Source organism: Poecilia latipinna, unplaced genomic scaffold (assembly GCF_001443285.1).
Source record: "Poecilia latipinna isolate Pla-1442-1.1 unplaced genomic scaffold, P_latipinna-1.0 Scaffold39, whole genome shotgun sequence".
Classification (NCBI taxonomy): domain Eukaryota; kingdom Metazoa; phylum Chordata; class Actinopteri; order Cyprinodontiformes; family Poeciliidae; genus Poecilia; species Poecilia latipinna.
This window is the reverse complement of record NW_015112655.1, coordinates 212,794-232,617: the sequence shown is the minus strand read 5'-3', so window position 1 is coordinate 232,617 and position 19,824 is coordinate 212,794. Positions and strand designations below refer to the sequence as shown.

Genomic DNA, 19,824 nt, shown 5'->3' with positions numbered 1-19,824 from the left:
TGTGCTCTGCATATTCATTACTCTTCAACTCATTACATAACAGGTCCTACTCACATTACACAAAGCCTGCATCCACTGCAGGTACACAGAGAAAACAGGAGACAATATTGTAGGGTAAACACAATGCAGTCTTACAACGCAGCATGGAAATAGTGAGTTTTGCCCAGACAAGCCTCTCTGCGTGCACTCCTTACTCACACACTATTTCTTGGCTGGGGCAGTAGAGGCGGGGGAATTCCTCCTGTGCTCACATACTGAAACCCTCCCTTTCTCTCTGTCTCTCCGAGGCGACCTTTATCTGTGTATTTCAAAGCGGAGTCAATCCGCCCCTACGAACTCCATTTCCTGTGGAAGACCATTACCTAACTTCCCGTTACTTTATTCCTCCCTCTCTCTTTGCTACTATTATACTCCCTCGTCCTTCCAATATCGATTTCTGCCCCTCGTCTCCATTTTCTTTCTGAGCCGCAATCATCCAGAAAAGCAGAATAATTGTAAAGTCACGCGGGAGTCATTCAGAGAATCTCTCATTCACAGCTTCAGAAAGAGAGAAGATTAATGAGAATTGATTAATCAGATTAATCAAGAACTGGAGTATACAGACTCATAAAAAGCACTTCCTAAAAAACCCCCAACAATTTCAATAAACCCCTAAACTTTAGAAAAATGTTTTGCATTTAAGATATAAACTTCTTTGTCTGTAAATATGTTCTACCCAAAACTCGTCAAGTGTTCTGGGTAGTTTCAGTTTCATACCTTTCAGATTTACTAGAGGAACGATGTTATTGCATTTTAGGCAATAACAAATTAACTGAATTATTTGTTTATTTTCATCTTTTAATGCATTTCTGTTATTGGATAAAAAGATGCAAACGGTTCAATGAAAAATCTGTAGAGTGTGCCATTTTTAGGCCAATTTTGTAATCGATTAATCATTAACTAGAAAATACAGACTCAAAAAAAGCCATTTACTAAAAAAAAAAAACCCAACATATTCAGAGCAGTAATAAACCCAAAAACTGTTCGAAAATATATACCTTTTGCATTTAAGATAAAAACAAATTAACTGAATTGCATTTCCATTACTGGATAAAAAAACGTCTTAAATGGTTAAAGCCAAACAATCTGTAAAATGTGCCATTTTTTAAAGCTAATGTTGGGATTAATTGTTAACTAGAGCATACTGACTTTTGCTGAAATAACAGAGTATTTAAGCAAATTAAGTAGAAGTTGTAGAAAAAATATTCAATTTGCATTTAAGATTTTAAAAAAGCTTTTTTCGTCTTTATCAGTATAATTGATTAAACGGATACTAAAACAATCCTAAATGGCAGCGCTGCATTGATTCTGATGCCTTGCAGAACTGTTTGTTTGCAGGATTCAGGTCAAGGCTGCTGTGAGTGTTTCAGTCTCCACGGAGCTGGAAATATGTTAACAACATGTACTCAAAGAGAGGGAATAAAGCAGCCCTTTAAGCCTTGTCATCTCTCCCAGACTCCTGCTGCGATTTTCAGCTGTCAAAATCTTCTGTCTTGACGTCTATCAACCACCAACATGCGTGCCAACTTGTCTGTTAACTTAAATGTCTCTCCTACCTCGTTCTCATCTCTGCTCCCTTTTCACAGCCTGTTTTGTCGTCAGAAGCTAGAGTTCAATTCACGGCCTTTTAATGTCTGCTGCATCACACAGGCAGTGATAGTGGACAGTGAGCTCATCGCCATCACCGCACTCTATGTAAATCCCTATTTAGGGGAAAGCAGCCGTCATAAAATAATTTGGCAGCTGGCCTTACTTGGTCACGATGGAGTTATGCCGCATGTGTTTACTCAGTAGTGCTCGGAGTACAACAGCTGGTGTCAGAGCCATGAGCTGAATGATAACAGCTTAAAGGTGCGCTGATGCAACCAGCTGAACCGGGATGAAATTATGCAGTGGGGGAGCGAGAGGTAACAAGTCCAATTGGTTTTAATTTGGAGGATTTTCATGAGCCGACATGACGAGCTGGGTGAATTATTTAGGGTAGGGAAAGTACTCAAATCTGTACTTAAAGCGGCAGTAGGTAACTTTTGTTAAGAATATGTTTACATATTTGTTAAAACTGTCACCATTTCCAGTCAAATAATCTGTGAAAAGATAGACCTAATGCAACACCCCAACAAAGACAACCAACCAGAGTCAGGAGGAGGGTCTTAGCGCTGTCAATCAGTCTCCTGTAGTGGCTGTTAAATGTGCCAATGGCAAAGAAACAACTTACCGTTTATCTGCTGTCATTGGTGGCCATGCTAACTAGCCTTAGCATTCATAACAGGCGATGCTAGATGTAGCATAATATTGTGCAAGGAGATGGTGGTTGACAGCGTTAAGACCCGCCTCCTAGCTCTGATTGGTTGTTTCTACTTAGCACCGATTAACTGTCTCATAACATACAGTCAGGACAGTGAAACTGTCAGCAAATATTGAAAAATAGGTCTTATAAATGTTACATAACACAGCTTTAAGTAAAAGTACAAATAAACGACCAAAAATGTACTCTAGTGAAAGTAAAAATACTACATTAACATTTTTACTTGAATAATGTAATAGTCTGGAATATCATTAAGTTTGTCTATTGTATGTATATTTTCTTTAATTCAGTGTGAGCTCTTTAATGAACAATGCATGTTTTTATTCTGTTTATGGGAATAATTTGATTTTATTGGGCTGTCTGACATACACACAGTGCACAGAGTGCTTATGAGTATTTAGTGGAAAAAGTCGAATTACATTGTTGGTATTGAGTAATTTGTGGTTGTAGCAGCTTTTAAAAACATTTTGCTAAAATTTGACGACAACAAAGCTACAAAATGACTAAGAGGAACTTTTTAAACCTGCAAAGTCTCTGTTTTGACCTAAAAGTTCAGATTTAGCAGCTACGCATAAAGAAAGGATATGCATATGTGCATGTACACATCCTTCTCAGGCTGGATTATATGCTGTCATGGTCTGGGTTGAGGAGTGTCCAGGCAAGAAACGGAAAAAAACTGTCAAAATCTGGAAAAATATAAATATTTATTTAGTTCTGATGTTTGTTTTGTTCTCCATTTTGTCCAGGATAACTTTCTGATTTGAAAATCAACTATATTGAACTGTAGAAATAAAGATCAAAATGCGTCTTTATGACTGATGTAACAAACTGATTCCTTCCTCAGTCGTTTGTTGTGTTTGTAAACACAACTCTAGTACATCTCTCTCCAGTTTAGGTGTGTGTTTAAGCTCGTATGATTCACAGGCCAGTCGCGCAGCTTAACAAACAAAAACATTCTTCTGGATGGAAAAAGCAGCACTTTTTTTTTTTTTAAAAGAAACATTAAGAATGTTTATAAAACTAGAGAAGATTAACTTTTTATTTTTCATTTGAAACCAGTTTGCAGGATTGCATTATTTTGAAGTAAAAACACCAAAAGTTCCTTAATACCTTTTCAAAGTTTAGATATTTTCTGTTGGTTTAAGTGAGGAAATACTGACAGTCAGTGAGCAGCAACAGGTAGTGGAGGGGCTTATGAACCAGAGAAAATTGTTCCTGTCATCCAAACTATAAACTATATGAACCATGTATTGTGTCATTTTAGCATTCCTGACATGGAAACAGTTGAAAACCTTGACATTTCTACTGTTCTCCACTTTCTTCAGTGAAAACCAGCTTTTAAATTAAATGTTAGGGGTTAATTTAGGAAATTTAGATAATGAGAACAAATTGTGTCCATTATACTTGTTGATGGTTCAGAAGCTGTGTGTTGCTGGTAGACACAACCATTGTTCATCTCTCTAGAGACTATTTAAGCGCCTCTGATTCATAGGTCAGAGATTTGTGGCTAAAAGAAAAACATAAGGCAGCAAATTTCCAAATAAAACTTTCAGACAGGGCGGAAAACCACAAATCAGCTCTAGTTGTGGTTTTATTATGCGTGTACATTTGAAACTTTCTAACTTTTAAATCCATTCCACTCACGATGTGAATATTTTACATTTCTTTAATTGCTTTACACTTATTTTAAGTTTAAAACAGGGCTGCTGCTACTGAGCTGTTCACAGCAGGCCGGGGCGTGTAAACAAATGCATCATCATAATCCAGAGATAACAGCTGCTAACTTCATCTCGACAAGGCCCAGAGAATGCAAACAACAAGCAGGGATGTCGTCACCTCTGCTTCAAGCTGGTAGTACCGTGTCAACCTCGTAGTACCGCAGTTACTACCAGTTTTACTCCATGAGAGCCGCAGGCCGAGGCGTGCAGCGACCAGGCCGCAGCTACGGCGCTCCGTAATCAGGCCGCTAAGAGGTCCTCTGCTCGGAGGAACCGGGAAATAACCGGGTTAAGGGGGGATTCTGACCTCACCGTGGCCTGTCGAGTTACCTAAACGGCCACGGGGTGTTCAATAATACAACAAAGTGAAGAAAAGCGGAAAAAGTCGATGGCTTTAAAGCTGTCAGGGTGAGTTTGTGCTGTACAGAGAGGGAGAAAGTGTCAATAAGCTGGAGGAAGGCCCACAAACAGAGAGAAATCAATAGTGACAGCCGCCTTAAAGCACCCAAAACAGGAAGAAAATGTGTCACTAAGGATGAAGGGGTGGAAATTATTTCTGGGGAAGTCCACATTCACTTTTAATGGCGCTGTTTTTATTTCTCCGGGAAAGTTTTTGACGTCCAGCCGCACCGCTCCCCTTTTTTTCCTCCCGGCCCCCGGCTAACTATGTTTATAACCACAGTAAATATGAACGTTACGGTGTGGGGAAAAAAGGCACAACAAGCCCCTCTGCAGTGCTGCAGGAGGAGATTTGTAGGCAAGCTTGTACTCACCGGAGATAATACAGATTCCTCTCTGAATCCCCCCTCACAAGATGCTCCTCCGCCGGGTAAAGTAGGGCACGGTGGTCCGCTGCTGCCCGTCAGCGGCCGCTCATCTTTCTCCGGCAAAGCAACTTAAAAGGAGCAGTAACTCCTTCCCTGGACATTCTACACTACAGTCGCAAAATGGTGAATGAAGACCCGAGACTTGACAACCAGCCCGGCCGGCCAATGGCGCAGCGAGAAGGAGTACAGTGGCCAATAAAACAGCACTAAAAGGGAGGAAGGGCGGGGCTTCGTGTCTAAGTAAATTTGACGGACGGGACGTCTCAACCAATAAGAGTGTGGGAAAACAGAACAGCTGTTGGAAGATCGAGGCTGCGTACCAATAGGAGAGCTGCGATTCTAATCAGGAACGCAGAGCAGGAAAAGAGGCTTCTTTTCTTTTTTCGAAATCGCCTCTTTACTTCTATATATACATTTTGACAAGTTTTGCCAATATGAATCAACTAGAATCCCCAAACCTTCATCAAACTATTATTTCCTAAACCGATCAAGATGTCATTCATTTAGATTGTGATTTTACATGAGCTTATGTAAGTTTTATAAACTCCCAGTGTTTTTAGTAGTTGGTCTGCAAGTTCAGCGTGGCCACTCGATCCACAGGTGGAGTGTAGTTTCACCAAGATCCACAAAAACACCAACTCCCAAATTCTCCTGCTGAGTCTCTCCTTATCCCCACCTTGCAGCCAATCAGCGCAAGTCCTAAACAGGACGGAATCCCATCGTCCCGCCCCATGGCCAATCAGAGCTGCCGCCGGAGAATGTACGTCACCGGAGTAGCGTATGATTGGTTAGGAGGATTCAGGTCTGCAGGCCAATGAGCGTGCGGTGTGGTGAGGTCATTAAGCTTGTTGCCATCAGTTTAACCAAACAGCGGAGAGTAGTATGGCAAGTCCAGTTACCATATTATATTAAGGCTCAGAAACGGACATCCACAATTCAAATTATATCATACATAAACTTTGAGCTTTGTAGTATCTACTAGTTACATAAGATAAGATAAAATAAGATAAGATAAGATTTTTTTTATTTGTTGGTGCTGCACGTTAGCTGGACTAATGTTTATGATAAGTTCTTTTTATTTTACCTAACTTTTTAGCTAGCAGTGCCCACCACTGGTGAGACTTTATTAAAAACAAATACTAATGCCAGGATGACTTAAATTTCCTAGAACGTATAAATAGAACAGCAGAAATCAAACTGATGTTCAAGTTCACCTAGTGTTAGCATTAGCATCTACTAATAACTAGAAATTTAGAAAATCAGAATTTTCATAACTTATGTGATTGTATCTGTTTCATTTGCCACTTAGGAACCATTTTGGCTAAAAACAGTTGTAGTGAGTATGTCTAGCAGTTTTACCAAACTGGACTCGATTCACTTTGCTAGATTTAGCAGTTTAGCATAACCATACTATGCTGATACGGTATGGTAACGATAATGGAACTAATGCTAATGATTACTTCTTTAGGGTTAGTGCAGCTAACTTTGTAGCTAGCTGTGCTCACCACAGGCTATAATCTATTATGAGCAAAAATGTTAAGGTGTCAGGATGAATAAAAAAATCCAACTGTTTTTTCAACATGGAATTTGATGTTATTGCATTTCAACTCCTTTCCAAGAAAGCTACAAATATCTAACTGATGTCCATGTTCACTTGTAGATAGCGTTAGCGTCTCAGCACAGCGAGATTTTACTGGAAGATAGAAAAGCAGACATTAACTCTACATATGATAGTTTTTGATCTGGGAACGATTTTGGATTAAAACTCTTGTTGCGAGTAAGTCTAGTACTTTTTCCAAACTACACTCAAAGGTTGGTGTGTAAAGCTATAATGGAAAAGCTGTAACTTGGCAGCACTCGCTTTAGAGACTGCAATGAGTTTTCTAAAAACAAGTGATTACTCACTTATTTGTTATGTAACTCAGATTATGTAAGTATATTGTATGGTGTACATTAGGAAGGAGTTGGTAATTATTCTGATGCTGTATGTCTGATTATTTGAAATTGTCATTATTACTCCTATAATTATTATGGGTTGGTCAATTTTCTTGTCCTATAATGACAATGTCCTGTAATAATTTTGTTGTATATAATATAAATTATTTGAAGGTTCTGTAGCTCAGTAAATTGAACAGGCATATGAACACAACAGCATAAATTACTTGTTGTTCTAGGAATGCGCCGATATAAAAATTGTGGGTCGATATCCGATATTAATATTGCTGTTATGGCCAATAACCAATATTTACAGATTATTATATATATTCTCTTCTTTTTTTGACACTTTTAGAAAAAAACAACAACCAGGAACAAATATCAACAAGATAAAGCAAATAGCAGTTGTTAGTATCGGCCTGGTTTTCCTTATCGGACTGAAACTGATATGTTAAAAGACTGATCAATACTGATGTTAGTGCTGATATATCGTGCATCACTGACATGTTTTCTCTTGTCTGTCTGGTTACTTGTTTTGTTAGTTTTTAAAAACTTGTTTGAAATAAATAAATAAATGAAATAAACAAATAGGAGTGAAGTTTGATTATATGTTACAAAGCTTGCCGTAAACTGGGGTTTTTGGTTTCTGAAAAAGTTAAACATCAACATTGCGGATCCTCCAGACATTTGTACTCCTGCCTGTAGGGCTGGGCGTTTACTGTATCGTTTATCATTTACCGGGAGGAATTTCTTGTCATGATAAGAATTCTGATTTATTTATTTCTGATAAATTCTAATTAATATTTGAAACTCCCCAAAACGTTTTTTGATTATGATTGAAAAAAGTATTTTATATTTTACTTTTACTTGCTAAATAAACAAAGAAACACAATATTTTAATGAAATAAGCAAAGCAGTCACATTTCTGTAGTTCTTTGTAGATCTAAAACAAAAAAGGTCTTGCAGTTTTGCCAGATAAAAAACAAAACAAAACAAAAACCCCAGCAAACTATATCCTAAATTTTTTCATCTTTGACTGGATTTTTATGTGTCTTTTTAAAGAGAAAGAGAGTTTATGCCCCACTCTTTGTTTATTTTCCAGGTTTATTAAATGGCCTGGATGTTTTTGGTCCCCATTATTGATTAATAAAATTTAAAGTGTGAATACTTTTGGAAATTCCCTTATTGTCACTATGCAAAAAAGCACAACAAACATAGCAATTCTGGAAGGCAATGCAAATAAATAAATAAGTATTTTCAATAAACATAAAAATAGAAACAGAAACAACCAGGATGTTAAGGAAAAAAATAAAAATCAATGGTGACCAGAGTTTGGATCAATTTGCAAACAGCTGTTTTTTGTTGCATGTTTCCATTTTAAGATATTAATCATCTGTACGTTTTCAAACCTGGCATGAGTAAAAATCTCACCAACACTGATTCTAAGATGTGGATCTGCATCAACAAGTCATTTTTTCTTGAACTGGCGATCAAGGACCACCCTAAAATTATTCAGAGGGCCACAAATGGCACGCGCACCACACTTTGGACACCGATGCACTATACAGAATACAACACAAACAGATGAAACACACCCTGCGCGTTGTTTTGTTTAGCTCACAGACGGTGAGTTTGCTCAGCGATGAAACAGAGCTGGCTGGTTGCAGCATTGCAGTCTGCACACACACACACACACACACACACACACACACACACACACACACGCTGTAGTTATAACACGCCTGAGTGTTACATAAGCTGTACGTGTATCTGAGCACGCGCAGCCTTTCCTGCATACAGAGCAAGCAGACATGTTAGTCCGGCAATCACCCACTGAAAACATTTTAAATACCGTAAGAGAAATGTTAAATCTGTAAACACACACACACGCACGCACGCACGCACACACACACACACACACACACACACACACACACACACACACACACGCACAGAGTCTGACTGATCATTCATAACTGCATAGTTGAATGCATCAACAGTCAGAGTTGGGAAGTAACCACTTACATTTAATCAATTACTTTTACTTTGGGGAACTTTTTTTTAAATGTACTTTTAGAAGTATTTTTACTACTTTTACTTGAGTAATTTCATAATGAAGTATCTCTACTCTTACTTCAGTAAAATTTCTGGATCCTCTACCCACTGAATGAGAAACAAACATTTTTATTTTTTTTTACCAAAAACAGACACACCTGCAGTTTCTGTTAAAGTTTCATGAGATTTTTTTATTGAAAGTAACTGATTTGGAAAACAAATTATTTAGCCTGATTTTGTTAGTTTTTTGTTACTTACAAAATTATTGTAATTTTCATCTTTAAAAATTTCCAAAATTTCAATTAACCTTATGGTTTGGTAATTTTTAAATATTAAGTTATTAATAATTAAATGAGCTACTACTTATTACCAAATAAATTTTTTACTCTTAAGTAATTTCTTGGATGGCTACTTTTTTACTTTTATTTGAGTAAAAATAAAAGTAAAAAGTAGCCTTTTACTTTTTACTTTTATTGGTCTTAGTACAATATTAGGGTTTTATACCGGCCTCTGATAACGGTGAGGATGGAGGAAGCCGAGCCGTTTGTGAATGAGCTCTGTAAATCCGACTGGTATTAACACTTCCTAAGAATGAATCATGAAGCTGCAAGCTTTAATTCTCTCCCTCACACACACACACACACACACACACACACACACACACACACACACACACACACAGAGACAGAAACAATCCCAGTCACTTTACACTAAACCCATTACAGCCACTTAACTCCTGAACCGCTCCAGAGACCGCAGACTCCAAGGGGACTCATCGCTCTAAACGCGCTGATTGAAGTGTGTATTTAAAGACCTCACTGCTCTTCTCCAACATAAAATATATATTCAAATGGAAAAAATGAACAGTGGATTTGACAGCATAATAACATTCAAGACCCTTTTAACATCAGAGTTGGACCTAAATTAGTGATTAAGATGTAAGAACCAAAGGGCCACATTTCTGTTTTTTAATTGAAACTGGAATTATTTATTTCTAAAGTAAAGTTATTTTTATGTCCTCAATAGCATAATAAACATACTGAATAGTAAAGTAGTCTAGATTTTGTAGAAAATGACTGAAATATAAATAGTGTCTTACGACATTTTAGATAAAAAATAATAATTTTGCTAAAAAGTCTCCGTGGATTTCTCATTGTAGATCGAAAAAAGGGAGTAAATTTCTGCCAAAAAATATAAAAATTTCTAGAAAAATATGAGAAGAAGTTTTTGAAAGGTTTAGAATAATCTTTTAAATTTTCTTGAACAAAACTTGGAAAGTTCTGAGTTTCAAAAGTCAAAACGTTTTGACTTTTGAAACATTTTCAACTTTTCAAACTCAGAAATGAAAATGATCTGCCAATGAAACTAATACTTTAAAAAAAACAATATTAAGGAAAAATGTATAACAAGCTCCTATTTCTGGCTGAAAAGTTGGTTGTAAGTTCGTCTTTTATCAGGTGAGCTAATATATTTGCACTATTGAGATAAGTGAAGTAACTCATGATTATATCATTATTAGTCCACTGAATAATTATAGTTTCCAAAAAAATATACATATTAAAAAAAAAGAAAAGTAAAATCCAGGAAACCAGTGACTGCAATGATCATTACAGCTCAGCAGAGGGCGCTGTTTCACATCCCATAAACATCTGAGCTTTAAGTTTAGAAAAGAAACATTTTAAAAAGTTGGAAAATATAAATTTTAAGTCAAATCCTGACTCATTTGGTATGTTTACGGTTATGTTCATGTGGAATAAACACCTTAACAGAGCTGCTGCAGGTAAATCCTCCACTGATCTCACTCAACAAGTTGGCTTTAAAGCAACTCAGTTATTTTTAGCAAATATTTAAAACATCTTTGATATTTTTCGTGTGACAGCCTGTTTCTCAGACTGAAATAACCAAAAGTATTCAGATGATTGCATTTTGGTAATCTGTTAATTGCTAACTGAACTCTAAAACAGTCATTTGCTGAACCCCCCCCCCAACATATTCAGAGCAGAAATTAGGCCAAAACTGAACAAAATGTAAATACATTTTGCACTTAAGATGGAAGCACCTTTGTCTGTAAGTATATTTTACTCTAAAATACTTACAGGTGGCAGGTTTAGCTTCAGATTAGTTAAGAAGTAGCTTAAATACAGCAGATAGTCCCATAAAATATTTGTTATTTATCAAATAATAAATAACAGCCAATAAAACATAATAATCAGGAGGATGTCACCGGGTTTTAACTGAAGTTTCACTGCGACCTGTTGGTGAAAGCAAAAGGGTGAAGTCCCAGCAGGACTCCTGCAACAATACTTGATAATTAGCCTTCTGTTGTGATCCGCTTTGTGTCTCCAGACTGTGACCTCTGACCTCTGTTCTCAGCCAGACAACAACCCCTCTCTGCTGGAGGCCCAACAGGCTGTGAGTCGGCCTGCTGAACGGTTCAAACTGTCACAGCAGAGAGGAAGATGACAAAGAGGAGGAGGAGGAGGACTGGATGCTGATTTCATATAATCAGGAAGAGTAAAAGCAAGAGAAGAAAGTAAACAAAATACCAAACACAACACAAAATGAGTGGTTTGGAAACTTCTGCTAACTGCAGAACATTAAGCTAACACTCAGGTTTTGCCAAACTGATCCTCTCCAGAGTTTCTCTGGAGAGGATCCAGAGATCCTCTCTTATCTAGAGGATCTCTTAACCTGCAGATAAGAGATCAGATCTCCAACGAGGTTCTTAATAAATTTGGCTAAAAATTATAAAGGACAAGATAATAAGCTGTTGGCTAATTGAGTTGGACTAAAGCAGACCCAACCCAATAAATCAATGCTAACACTGATTACCAAAACTAACTTTGTTGAGCAGAAAAACTTGCACTCACAATGCTAATAATGTAGTTGAACTGTAAGATAGATTTTCAACTCCATCATGTAGACTAAAACATTCAGACCAAATGAGAATGCTAATGCTGATTCACAAAGTTAATTATTTTGAGCAGAACAAGTATGCTAACTTCTAAAACCAAATATTGTGATGCTAATGCTTATGTTCTGCGACAGACTGGCGACCTGTCCAGGATGTACCCCGCCTCTCGCCCGGAACGTTAGCTGGAGATAGGCACCAGCACCCCTCCCGACCCCACTGAGGGACAAAGGTGTTCAGAAAATGGATGGATGGATGGATAATGCTTATGTTGTAGTAGTGTAGCAGTGTACCAAGCCACCACAAGTCAAAATAGAGCCAGATTATCAGAATATGCTTTAGCCAACTTCCAAGGCTGTGTGATTAGAAACTCTAATGCTAACATGCTTAGCCTAACCTCTGAAGCAAACTACTGTGAAAAAAAAGCTAATGAGGTTTTCAACTCCTTCAGGCAGACTGAAACAGGTCCAACGGACCAAAAGAGAATGCTAATGCTAATTCCCAAAGCTAATTACGGTATTTCGAGCAGAACAAGCATGCTAACTCTCAAAGCTAATTGTTATAAGACAGCCGTTTCTGCTACTACGTTTTAGTGTCTAAGAGACATTTTAGTGTATAGATGTTGTACAGTACATGACATAAAAAACTATAATTGATCAATTTAATTAATGAGAAATCTTCTGGACTGCTCTTACCTCTCAGTTACGTATCAAATATTTGTCTTGCTTTGCGTCATAGCTTGTTTTTTTGTTTTTTTTGTTTTAGCAAATTTCTGGAATCAGAATGTTTACCATTTCAAACTCATTTTTTCTTTGAGGATTTATCTTCTAACTTAGGCCTAATTTGTTTTTACAGCCAATTTTCTGGATAGATATAACTACAAGAAGGGATTGGTCTTTTCATCTTTGTCAACTCTATCTAGTAAAGTAATTTTAGGGAACTTTGATCATAAAGCTTCAAAACTGAAAAGTTTCCTTCCCAAAGCTGACATATTTAAAAAGCTGCCGTGGTCAGCATCTCAAGTTTCCAGCTTCAGATGGGAGGCAGATGTCAAAAATCTCATCTGAATTTATGTAAATTACATCTAAAGTTCACATGGATACACTAATATTAAAGAGCCTTTTTATTTTCCCCCACACCCTCCCACAGCGAGGCTTTCCCTGGTCCAAGTTTCCAGACGAGCTGAACGGCCGGTCTAGACTCAAACTCGTGTTTACAGTTTTATGTAAACAATCTCCAGGAAAAGTCAATTATAAAACCATTCTGCGTTCACGAGCCAGATTCCCCCTCCATCCCCACCAAAGCCAACAGAGCCGCTTGGCAAAGCTTGGGAAACTGAGCTGTAGTACCCAGAGATGGCAGCAGGAGGCGCCAAAGATGTAATTAAACAAGACATCAGAAACCGAGTAAGAAGCTTTGAAACTTTAGACTAGAGTCAGAGACATTTGAGTTAAAAAAAAAACCTCACTACATCAATTACTGGAAGTTTTTAGTGTGTGTGTTTGCGTTTTAAAACTTAAATTAAATATAAAAAATATCATAAAGCCCTTTTACCTTTTAACCCTTTTCTTGAATGACTGATTATTTTAGTCTGTAAACTAAATTTAGGGCTTCAGAAACATTTATTTAAAAAGAGCCTATAAACATGTTACTTCTTTGAAAACAGATTGTTCTAAGTGAAATGATCTACTAGAACATATCTTAGCATAAATACATGATGCAGGTTTTAATGTGTTACATATAGCATAAGTAAAAATAAGTAGAAATCTGCTTGAGACCAAGTTTGAAAGGATTAAATGTAATCTAATCTCCTTGTTAACTGATAAATTGCAAGAAATAATCTCAACATCCCCCTCTGTAGCTGCTCATCAGGATCTCAAGATGTTTCCAGGTAAGAACGGACAGATGGCTCAATCTTGACAGGTTTTGTCACTACTCAGTGCTCCTTTGGGATAATGAAGACCTTTTACTATTGAGAAGCAGTGACTCTACTTCAAACTTCAATGGGGTAAAATGGACTTTTTGACGCAAAGGAGCAGTGCCTCTACTTCCTCAACAGGAGCCCCTTCGATGTTGAAAAGCAGTGACTCTACCTAGAGCTTTAATAGGATATGATGCACTCGTCCATGTAGAGGACGGACCAGAGCCCATTCAATGTTGAGAAGCAAACTTCCTTGGATAACGGAGCCCTTTTGATGTTGAGAATCAGTGACTTCTCAGTGCATCACTTGGACAACGGAGACCTTTCAATGTAGAGAAACAGCAGCTCTACTTTGAATAGATAAAGTAGCTATTAGACCTTTTGATGCAGAGGAGCAGCAGCTCTAGTCCAAACTTTCCTATGATAATGGAGCACTTTCAGTACAGAGGAACAGTGACTGTACTTAGAGGTTCCTAGAGGCAATAGTCGCTTCAAAACAAAGGAAAAGGAGTGAAGCGGCATCTTCGTTGTTGGAAAATGTAAGACTTTGTTACTCTGTCCATTGCTCATTCCTGAAGAGGAAATCAAGATGTCAACATTAAATAAAGATAGAGGAAGTGACCATTTTCACCTTTTTAATGAACCCTGATTATTGTTTAATTACAAATGCAGATGAACAGATACAGAATGGAAACAGAAGCATGATAAAATAAAAAGCTCCGCCTCTCCTCCGGAGTGAAAATAACAAGAACATGAGAGGAGAGACGGAGAGGATAAGAAAAAAGGTGTCAAATAATACAAATGTTAAAAATGTTAAACAGTACAACACTCATTTTTTGTCCTTACAGAATCCACCATAATGAAAAATATATATACAAACAACTAAAAAAACAAAGTTAAAAAGACTTCTTCCCCCTGCTGTATGAGTTTTATCCAACCCTCCTCCTGCTGCTGTCTGCGGGTAGAAAGAGTGCAAACCAGTACAAGAACTCATAAACTGGGAATTCATGGGGAAGAGGTTGGGCCGCGGCACAAGGGTACGACATAATCATAAAGTAGTCATGTTAATAATATAAATCATTACAGGAGTAACAGTAATGCATGGAGGAAAGAGAAGAGGCTGTAAGGCAGCACAGGTCCAACAGTTCAGGTGGTTTAGTCCTGAAAACGTCTCCGAACGGTTTGGTGAAACAGGAATGAGGCGACGAACTATTTAAAAATGACAAATGTTGAGCCTTTTTCACAAAAAAGCTGGATGTTTGTAGACGGGGTAACCACAGAGCGCGCACACATGCAGAATGAGGGATTATGGGAAGTCCCTTGTCGCTCTGAGGTTTCCTCTGTGTGTGTGTGTGTTTGGGTGTAGTTTCTGCGACTGCGTAGGCGTCTAATGTCAGATGTGATGTCATGTTTCCCTTTATTGTAACCGCACTAACCAGGACGCTGCATGGTGTAGCTGCTCAAGTCTCAAACCAAACTCCCGACCGTCCAATCAGAGCGAGCCGCCGGATCTGGGTCGCCGCAGCTGCATCAGAATATATATTTATATACACATCTTTGCTATTAAAAATAGGAGGATTTAGCTAATTCGTATCAAATGACCATATTGAAATAGAATATCTGATTCTAATATATATTTGAATAAAATATATACGTTTAGTTTTACAAAAAGCCGAAGGCATGGTGGTTTTCTGAGAGATAATACATGTTCCTGGGGGAGAAAACTGACAAAAAGGCACAATTTTTTTTAAATCTGATTGATAAAATGGGCACAATCTCTTTTTATATGTTAAAAATATACTTTTTTTTTCATATCTCAGTGAAGGTTTGCCTGAGTTAGCCTTGATGCTCCACATTCATTATGTTTCCCTCCCTCCCCCAAAAGACAGTAATCAGTTTATCGTCTCTGCAAATGCCCGAAAAATACTGTCCATTTAAATCCAGAGGAAAAAATAAGTCTTTTTATTTTATATATATGTTTATATATATATATAAAAAAGATAGGAGAAGCTGATGATGGGTAAGGTTGAAGGCAACAACGCTGAAAATGCCCTCGTTGGCGAAACTGGAGAGGAAGATATAGTCTCTTCCAGACCAAACCAATCGATGCGTCTTTTCTTCTTCTGCATTTATAATCTGCAGTGACGGGGCGTCTTCCAGGCACTTCTAGAATCTCTGTACAGGCGGCTGATCTTCAGTAACATCAGGATCTGTCGGCTCCATGTTGGGTTAAAGAAGAAACATACAAGAACCGGAGGCGACTCCCAACGTCCGGTCGCCTACGTCGAACATTTATCGACTGGATTTGGGCACAATTGTGATCAGAAGTGGACCGAGAAAACTCTGTAGTTGGGTTAAAGTCTGAGTTTTAGTGTTAAAGAAGTGATGATGTGTCCCAGTGCCGGTCCGGCTGGATTCACCAAGCAAACACCATGATTTCTACATGATTCTGTGCCAACAGCTCGTTTTGTTCCCTGCTTTTCTCCGAACGGGTCGCTGCGTCACACGGAGGAAGATGATTTGTTCATTTAGCTCAATTAAAAACTTTTACCTAAACTGTCAAGTTAAAAGTAATTGAGGGCCATGAGATTGAGTTTTAAAACATTTTAAATTAGAATTATTTTAAATACTGCTAAATGTTAAATTTTTATCTGTGGGCAGATTTTGTATTTCTGCAGTGAACACAAAATTTATTAAAATAAAGAAATCTGATTTAATAGAAGAGGGAACTGCGACTTATTGTAGATCTGAAACATGAAATCTATTTTAAAAAATGTAAATTTTAAATGATTGTTTTTCTATTATCTTTGGATTTTTTGTTTATTCTGAGCAATGAAAACAGAAAACAGGTTCTCAGTCTTTAAAAATGTTTGCATTAAAGTGTTCAGTAAAAATCGCTAAATATTTGTGGTTCTATTTACCATAAACTTTAATTAAATGCATACTTTGTGTTGCACCTTCCATATTTAGGAGACTTTAAATATCTTTTTAAAAATGATTTGTTTAACTGCATGAACCTCCAACACTGAGCTGGAATATCAAGTTTGTGCGATTTTTTTGTATTTTGGTTGAGGGCCACACAGAATCACTTTGCGTGCCACAAACGGCCCTCGGGCCACACTTGAGACACCTGATTGGGCTAACTGAGGCCAGAATTTGTGAATTATTGCATGAATCTTCCTGCAAACGACCCAAACGAGTTCAGACAAAAGCAAAGAACAAAACAGTTGGTTCTGGTTTTTTAAAACATGATATGAAACCTGCTACGTTTACCAACGCCAGACTTTCAGATCGGTCCGAACGTCTAGATCTGCAGAACCTGCCATGTTGGGATTGTTTTTCAGCAGCCGGCGTTTTCCAGCGACAGCTGCGCCGTAGCTCTCTGCAGCTCGGAGCTTGCTCTGCGTTGGGTCGGCGCCGGCGGCAGCATCAGGCCCAGGATCACTCCTCTTCCTCCTCCGTTCTCCTCCTCTCCCTCTCTCTTCCCGTCTTCCTGCTCCTCCCCCTCTCCTCTCACTTTCTTGTCCTCTGCTTCTTCCCGGTCTCCGTCCGCCTCCATCCGCTGGTCTTCGCTCCAGCGGCGTTTGAAGCGCAGTTTGAGCGGGATGCAGCGGGTTCCTCCGGGACTGACGGGCGCCACCGCCTGGCCCGGCTCAGTCTTCAGGCCCATCAGCGGGAAGGCGCCGCCGCCGCCGGGAGGCGGAGTGGCGGGAGTTTTGAACACCTCTTCGTCATCGTCGGGGTCTTCCTCTGGATGAGGAGCGGATGGGCTGATGCCGCTCCCGTTCTTCAGATGGTGATGATGATGACGGCTGTGAGGAAGAGGGGGAAACATGTCTCCCTCCTCATCCTCGCTGTTGGGGTTCAGCTCATCTTCTTCGCTTATGTCGGTCACCTCCACGTCTTCCTCGGACAGGTCGGAGACCGGCTCCACCTGCAGGCGAACGACAGATCAGCGATAAAAACAGAATCTCAGAGTTTTTGATTACAGAACCGATTTTAATAAAACTTTTTATCCATTTGTAGCTTGGCCCTAGTATCGTGTTGTGACCTCAAAATCCAAATAAACAGAAGCTGTAAAACATGTTTGCGAAACAAGATGGCTGCCCTGGGCGTGCTGACATCACTCTGAGCTACGGAAACACGAGGTGTGCATCAGTTAAAAAAGTGTCTTCATTTGTATAAATTACAAAAACTAATAATTGTATTAATATTCCAGCATTACTCTGAGATGCAACCAAAGCCGACTCACCTTGATCTTCGGCGGCGCTCCACCCACAGCAGGCCCGACGTTCGGACCAGCGCCGGTAAACGAGGAAGCGTGGTTGGAGGAGGAGGCGGCGGCGGCCAGAGAGCTCCCTGCCTCCCTCTGCTTGCGGCCGAGCGGCGGCGGCTGCAGCTTGAACTTGAACGGCGAGGCGTGCGCGTCGTCGGCCTGCTGCTGGCTGAGCGGCAGCGGCATAGGCGGGGCCTGCAGGTGGTGGGGGGCAGGTTTCTCCGGGGTGGGGCGGTGTGGCTGGGGGACGACGATGTTGGGGTAGTGCAGGAAGGCCCGGGGGCTGAGGTGGTAGTTGTAAACGGACTGGGTGTGGGCCTGCAGGTAGTGCTTCATGTCCTCCGGGTTGAAGGAGAAGTGGGAGCCCATCATGGGGGACGACAGGGAGGGGGACGGGGTGTAGGCCAGGTGGGGGGTGGGGGTCATGGACAGGGCGGGGGACAGCAGCCCTCCAGGCCCGGGCAGGGGGGACACGGGGAACGGGGACAGAGGGTCGGCGTGGACCCTGGGCGCGGGCCTGGGTAACCCCGCTGGGGTCGGGTGACCCCCGTAGAACCTGAACAGGGACTCGTGAGGCAGGCGGGGGGCGAGGAGCCCCCGGAAGGCCCGGTCGGGCCCGATGGCGCGCTCGTCTGCCGCCGCCGCCTCCTCTAGCTCGGAGTTGGTGGAGGTGCCGTCGCTGCAGTCGCTGACGGAGCCGCGGGCCATGCGGCGCGCCACGGTGCTGAACACGCCGGGGCTGCGCAGCTCCTCGCTGGAGGACAGAACCTCCGACGGGGTGGAGGGCGGGAAGCGGAAATGTGTTCCTCCGGTCGGGACAGGGGGCGCGCTCTGAGGGACTCCACGACCTGCGACGAACAAGAGAACAGTTCAGACTCACTTCCTGTAGCGGTGGACGTTTATAAGCAGTAAACTGTCCCATAACTTATCACGATAAATCATAATGTTGTTGTTTTGAGACCACAAGATACGGCCATGGTAATAACAGTAATGGTATAATAACCATTATCGTTATATTAACGGTAATAGTTGTTACCGTTCTCAGAGATCAATAAACTTTAAATTCAAATTAACATTTGACACCGGAACTGGAAGACATTTTAAATATCCAAAATAAATAAAACAAGACAACAAAATGAATAAAATGAATTATGAAGTCTCAGTAAACAAAATTGTCCTTCAAAAGAAGTTTTAGTTGAGATCAAAGCACCAGACTGATTCCTTCCTCGTTTTCCCAAGACATGGAGAGGATGGTCAGGGTTGTCCATAGTTTTCTTAATTTTATGAAGAATCTGCCTTTGCATCATCATGTCCAGAAATACGGTTTAATTTCCACAGTCGTCTCCAGAACAGAACCGGCTTCTATATCAGGTTGTTGAGACTTTTTAGGTCCCTTGCTCTGATGCTGTGGCAGAAGAAATGACGTTCTCAACAACAAACTTGTGGAAGATCTGCAGCATCTTGCTGCAAACCTCGACGGGTCTTGGCTTCCTCCAGACGCTCCGTTTCTTCTTACAGACGCTTCTCTGCTGCGTTTCCAGTCCAACCTGTTGTCCAGATGAACACCGAGGTATTCATCTTCCTCAACCACCTCCACTTCTTCTCCCATGATGGAAATAAGGTTTGATTTAACCGTCTTTCTTCTGAAATCTACAATCCTCTCCTTTGATTTGTTTACATTCAAGATGAGAGGAAGAGGATTCTTATGTTTTCTCTTTGACTATAAGCCTTAGAAGCTGAGAGGAACCAAGAGTTTAGGCCGAGTCCTGATGAGCTCCTCATGCCTCCCCATTCTGAGCCTGTGGCACTGCAATAAATTCTTGGCATCTGAGCACAT

At 40.0% G+C, this 19,824-nt stretch overlaps 2 protein-coding genes across 9 annotated transcripts in view; both read right to left on the bottom strand.

The window, feature by feature from the left end:
• The window catches only part of cica (capicua transcriptional repressor a), a 40,627-nt gene extending 35,572 nt beyond the window's left edge, over positions 1–5,055 (bottom strand). For 5 of the 8 annotated variants that reach the window (XM_015045957.1, XM_015045934.1, XM_015045951.1 and 2 more), the window contains exon 1: positions 4,836–5,054. The gene's annotated coding sequence lies outside the window, so the exon portion shown is untranslated. Of the gene's footprint in view, positions 1–54; positions 157–4,835 lie in introns of those variants that run through there. The other 3 variants (XM_015045980.1, XM_015045989.1, XM_015045943.1) reach the window with 2 other exon arrangements.
• Positions 5,056–14,329: 9,274 nt separating this feature from the next.
• erf (Ets2 repressor factor) overlaps positions 14,330–19,824 on the bottom strand; it is a 42,691-nt gene continuing 37,196 nt past the window's right edge. Inside the window, exons 4-5 of the mRNA XM_015045925.1 lie at positions 17,964–18,835; positions 14,330–17,645 (exon numbers count right to left, since the gene is read on the bottom strand). Coding sequence (XP_014901411.1) covers positions 17,052–17,645; positions 17,964–18,835 — 1,466 coding nt within the window. The 3' untranslated portion in view covers positions 14,330–17,051. The remainder of the gene's footprint in view (positions 17,646–17,963; positions 18,836–19,824) is intronic.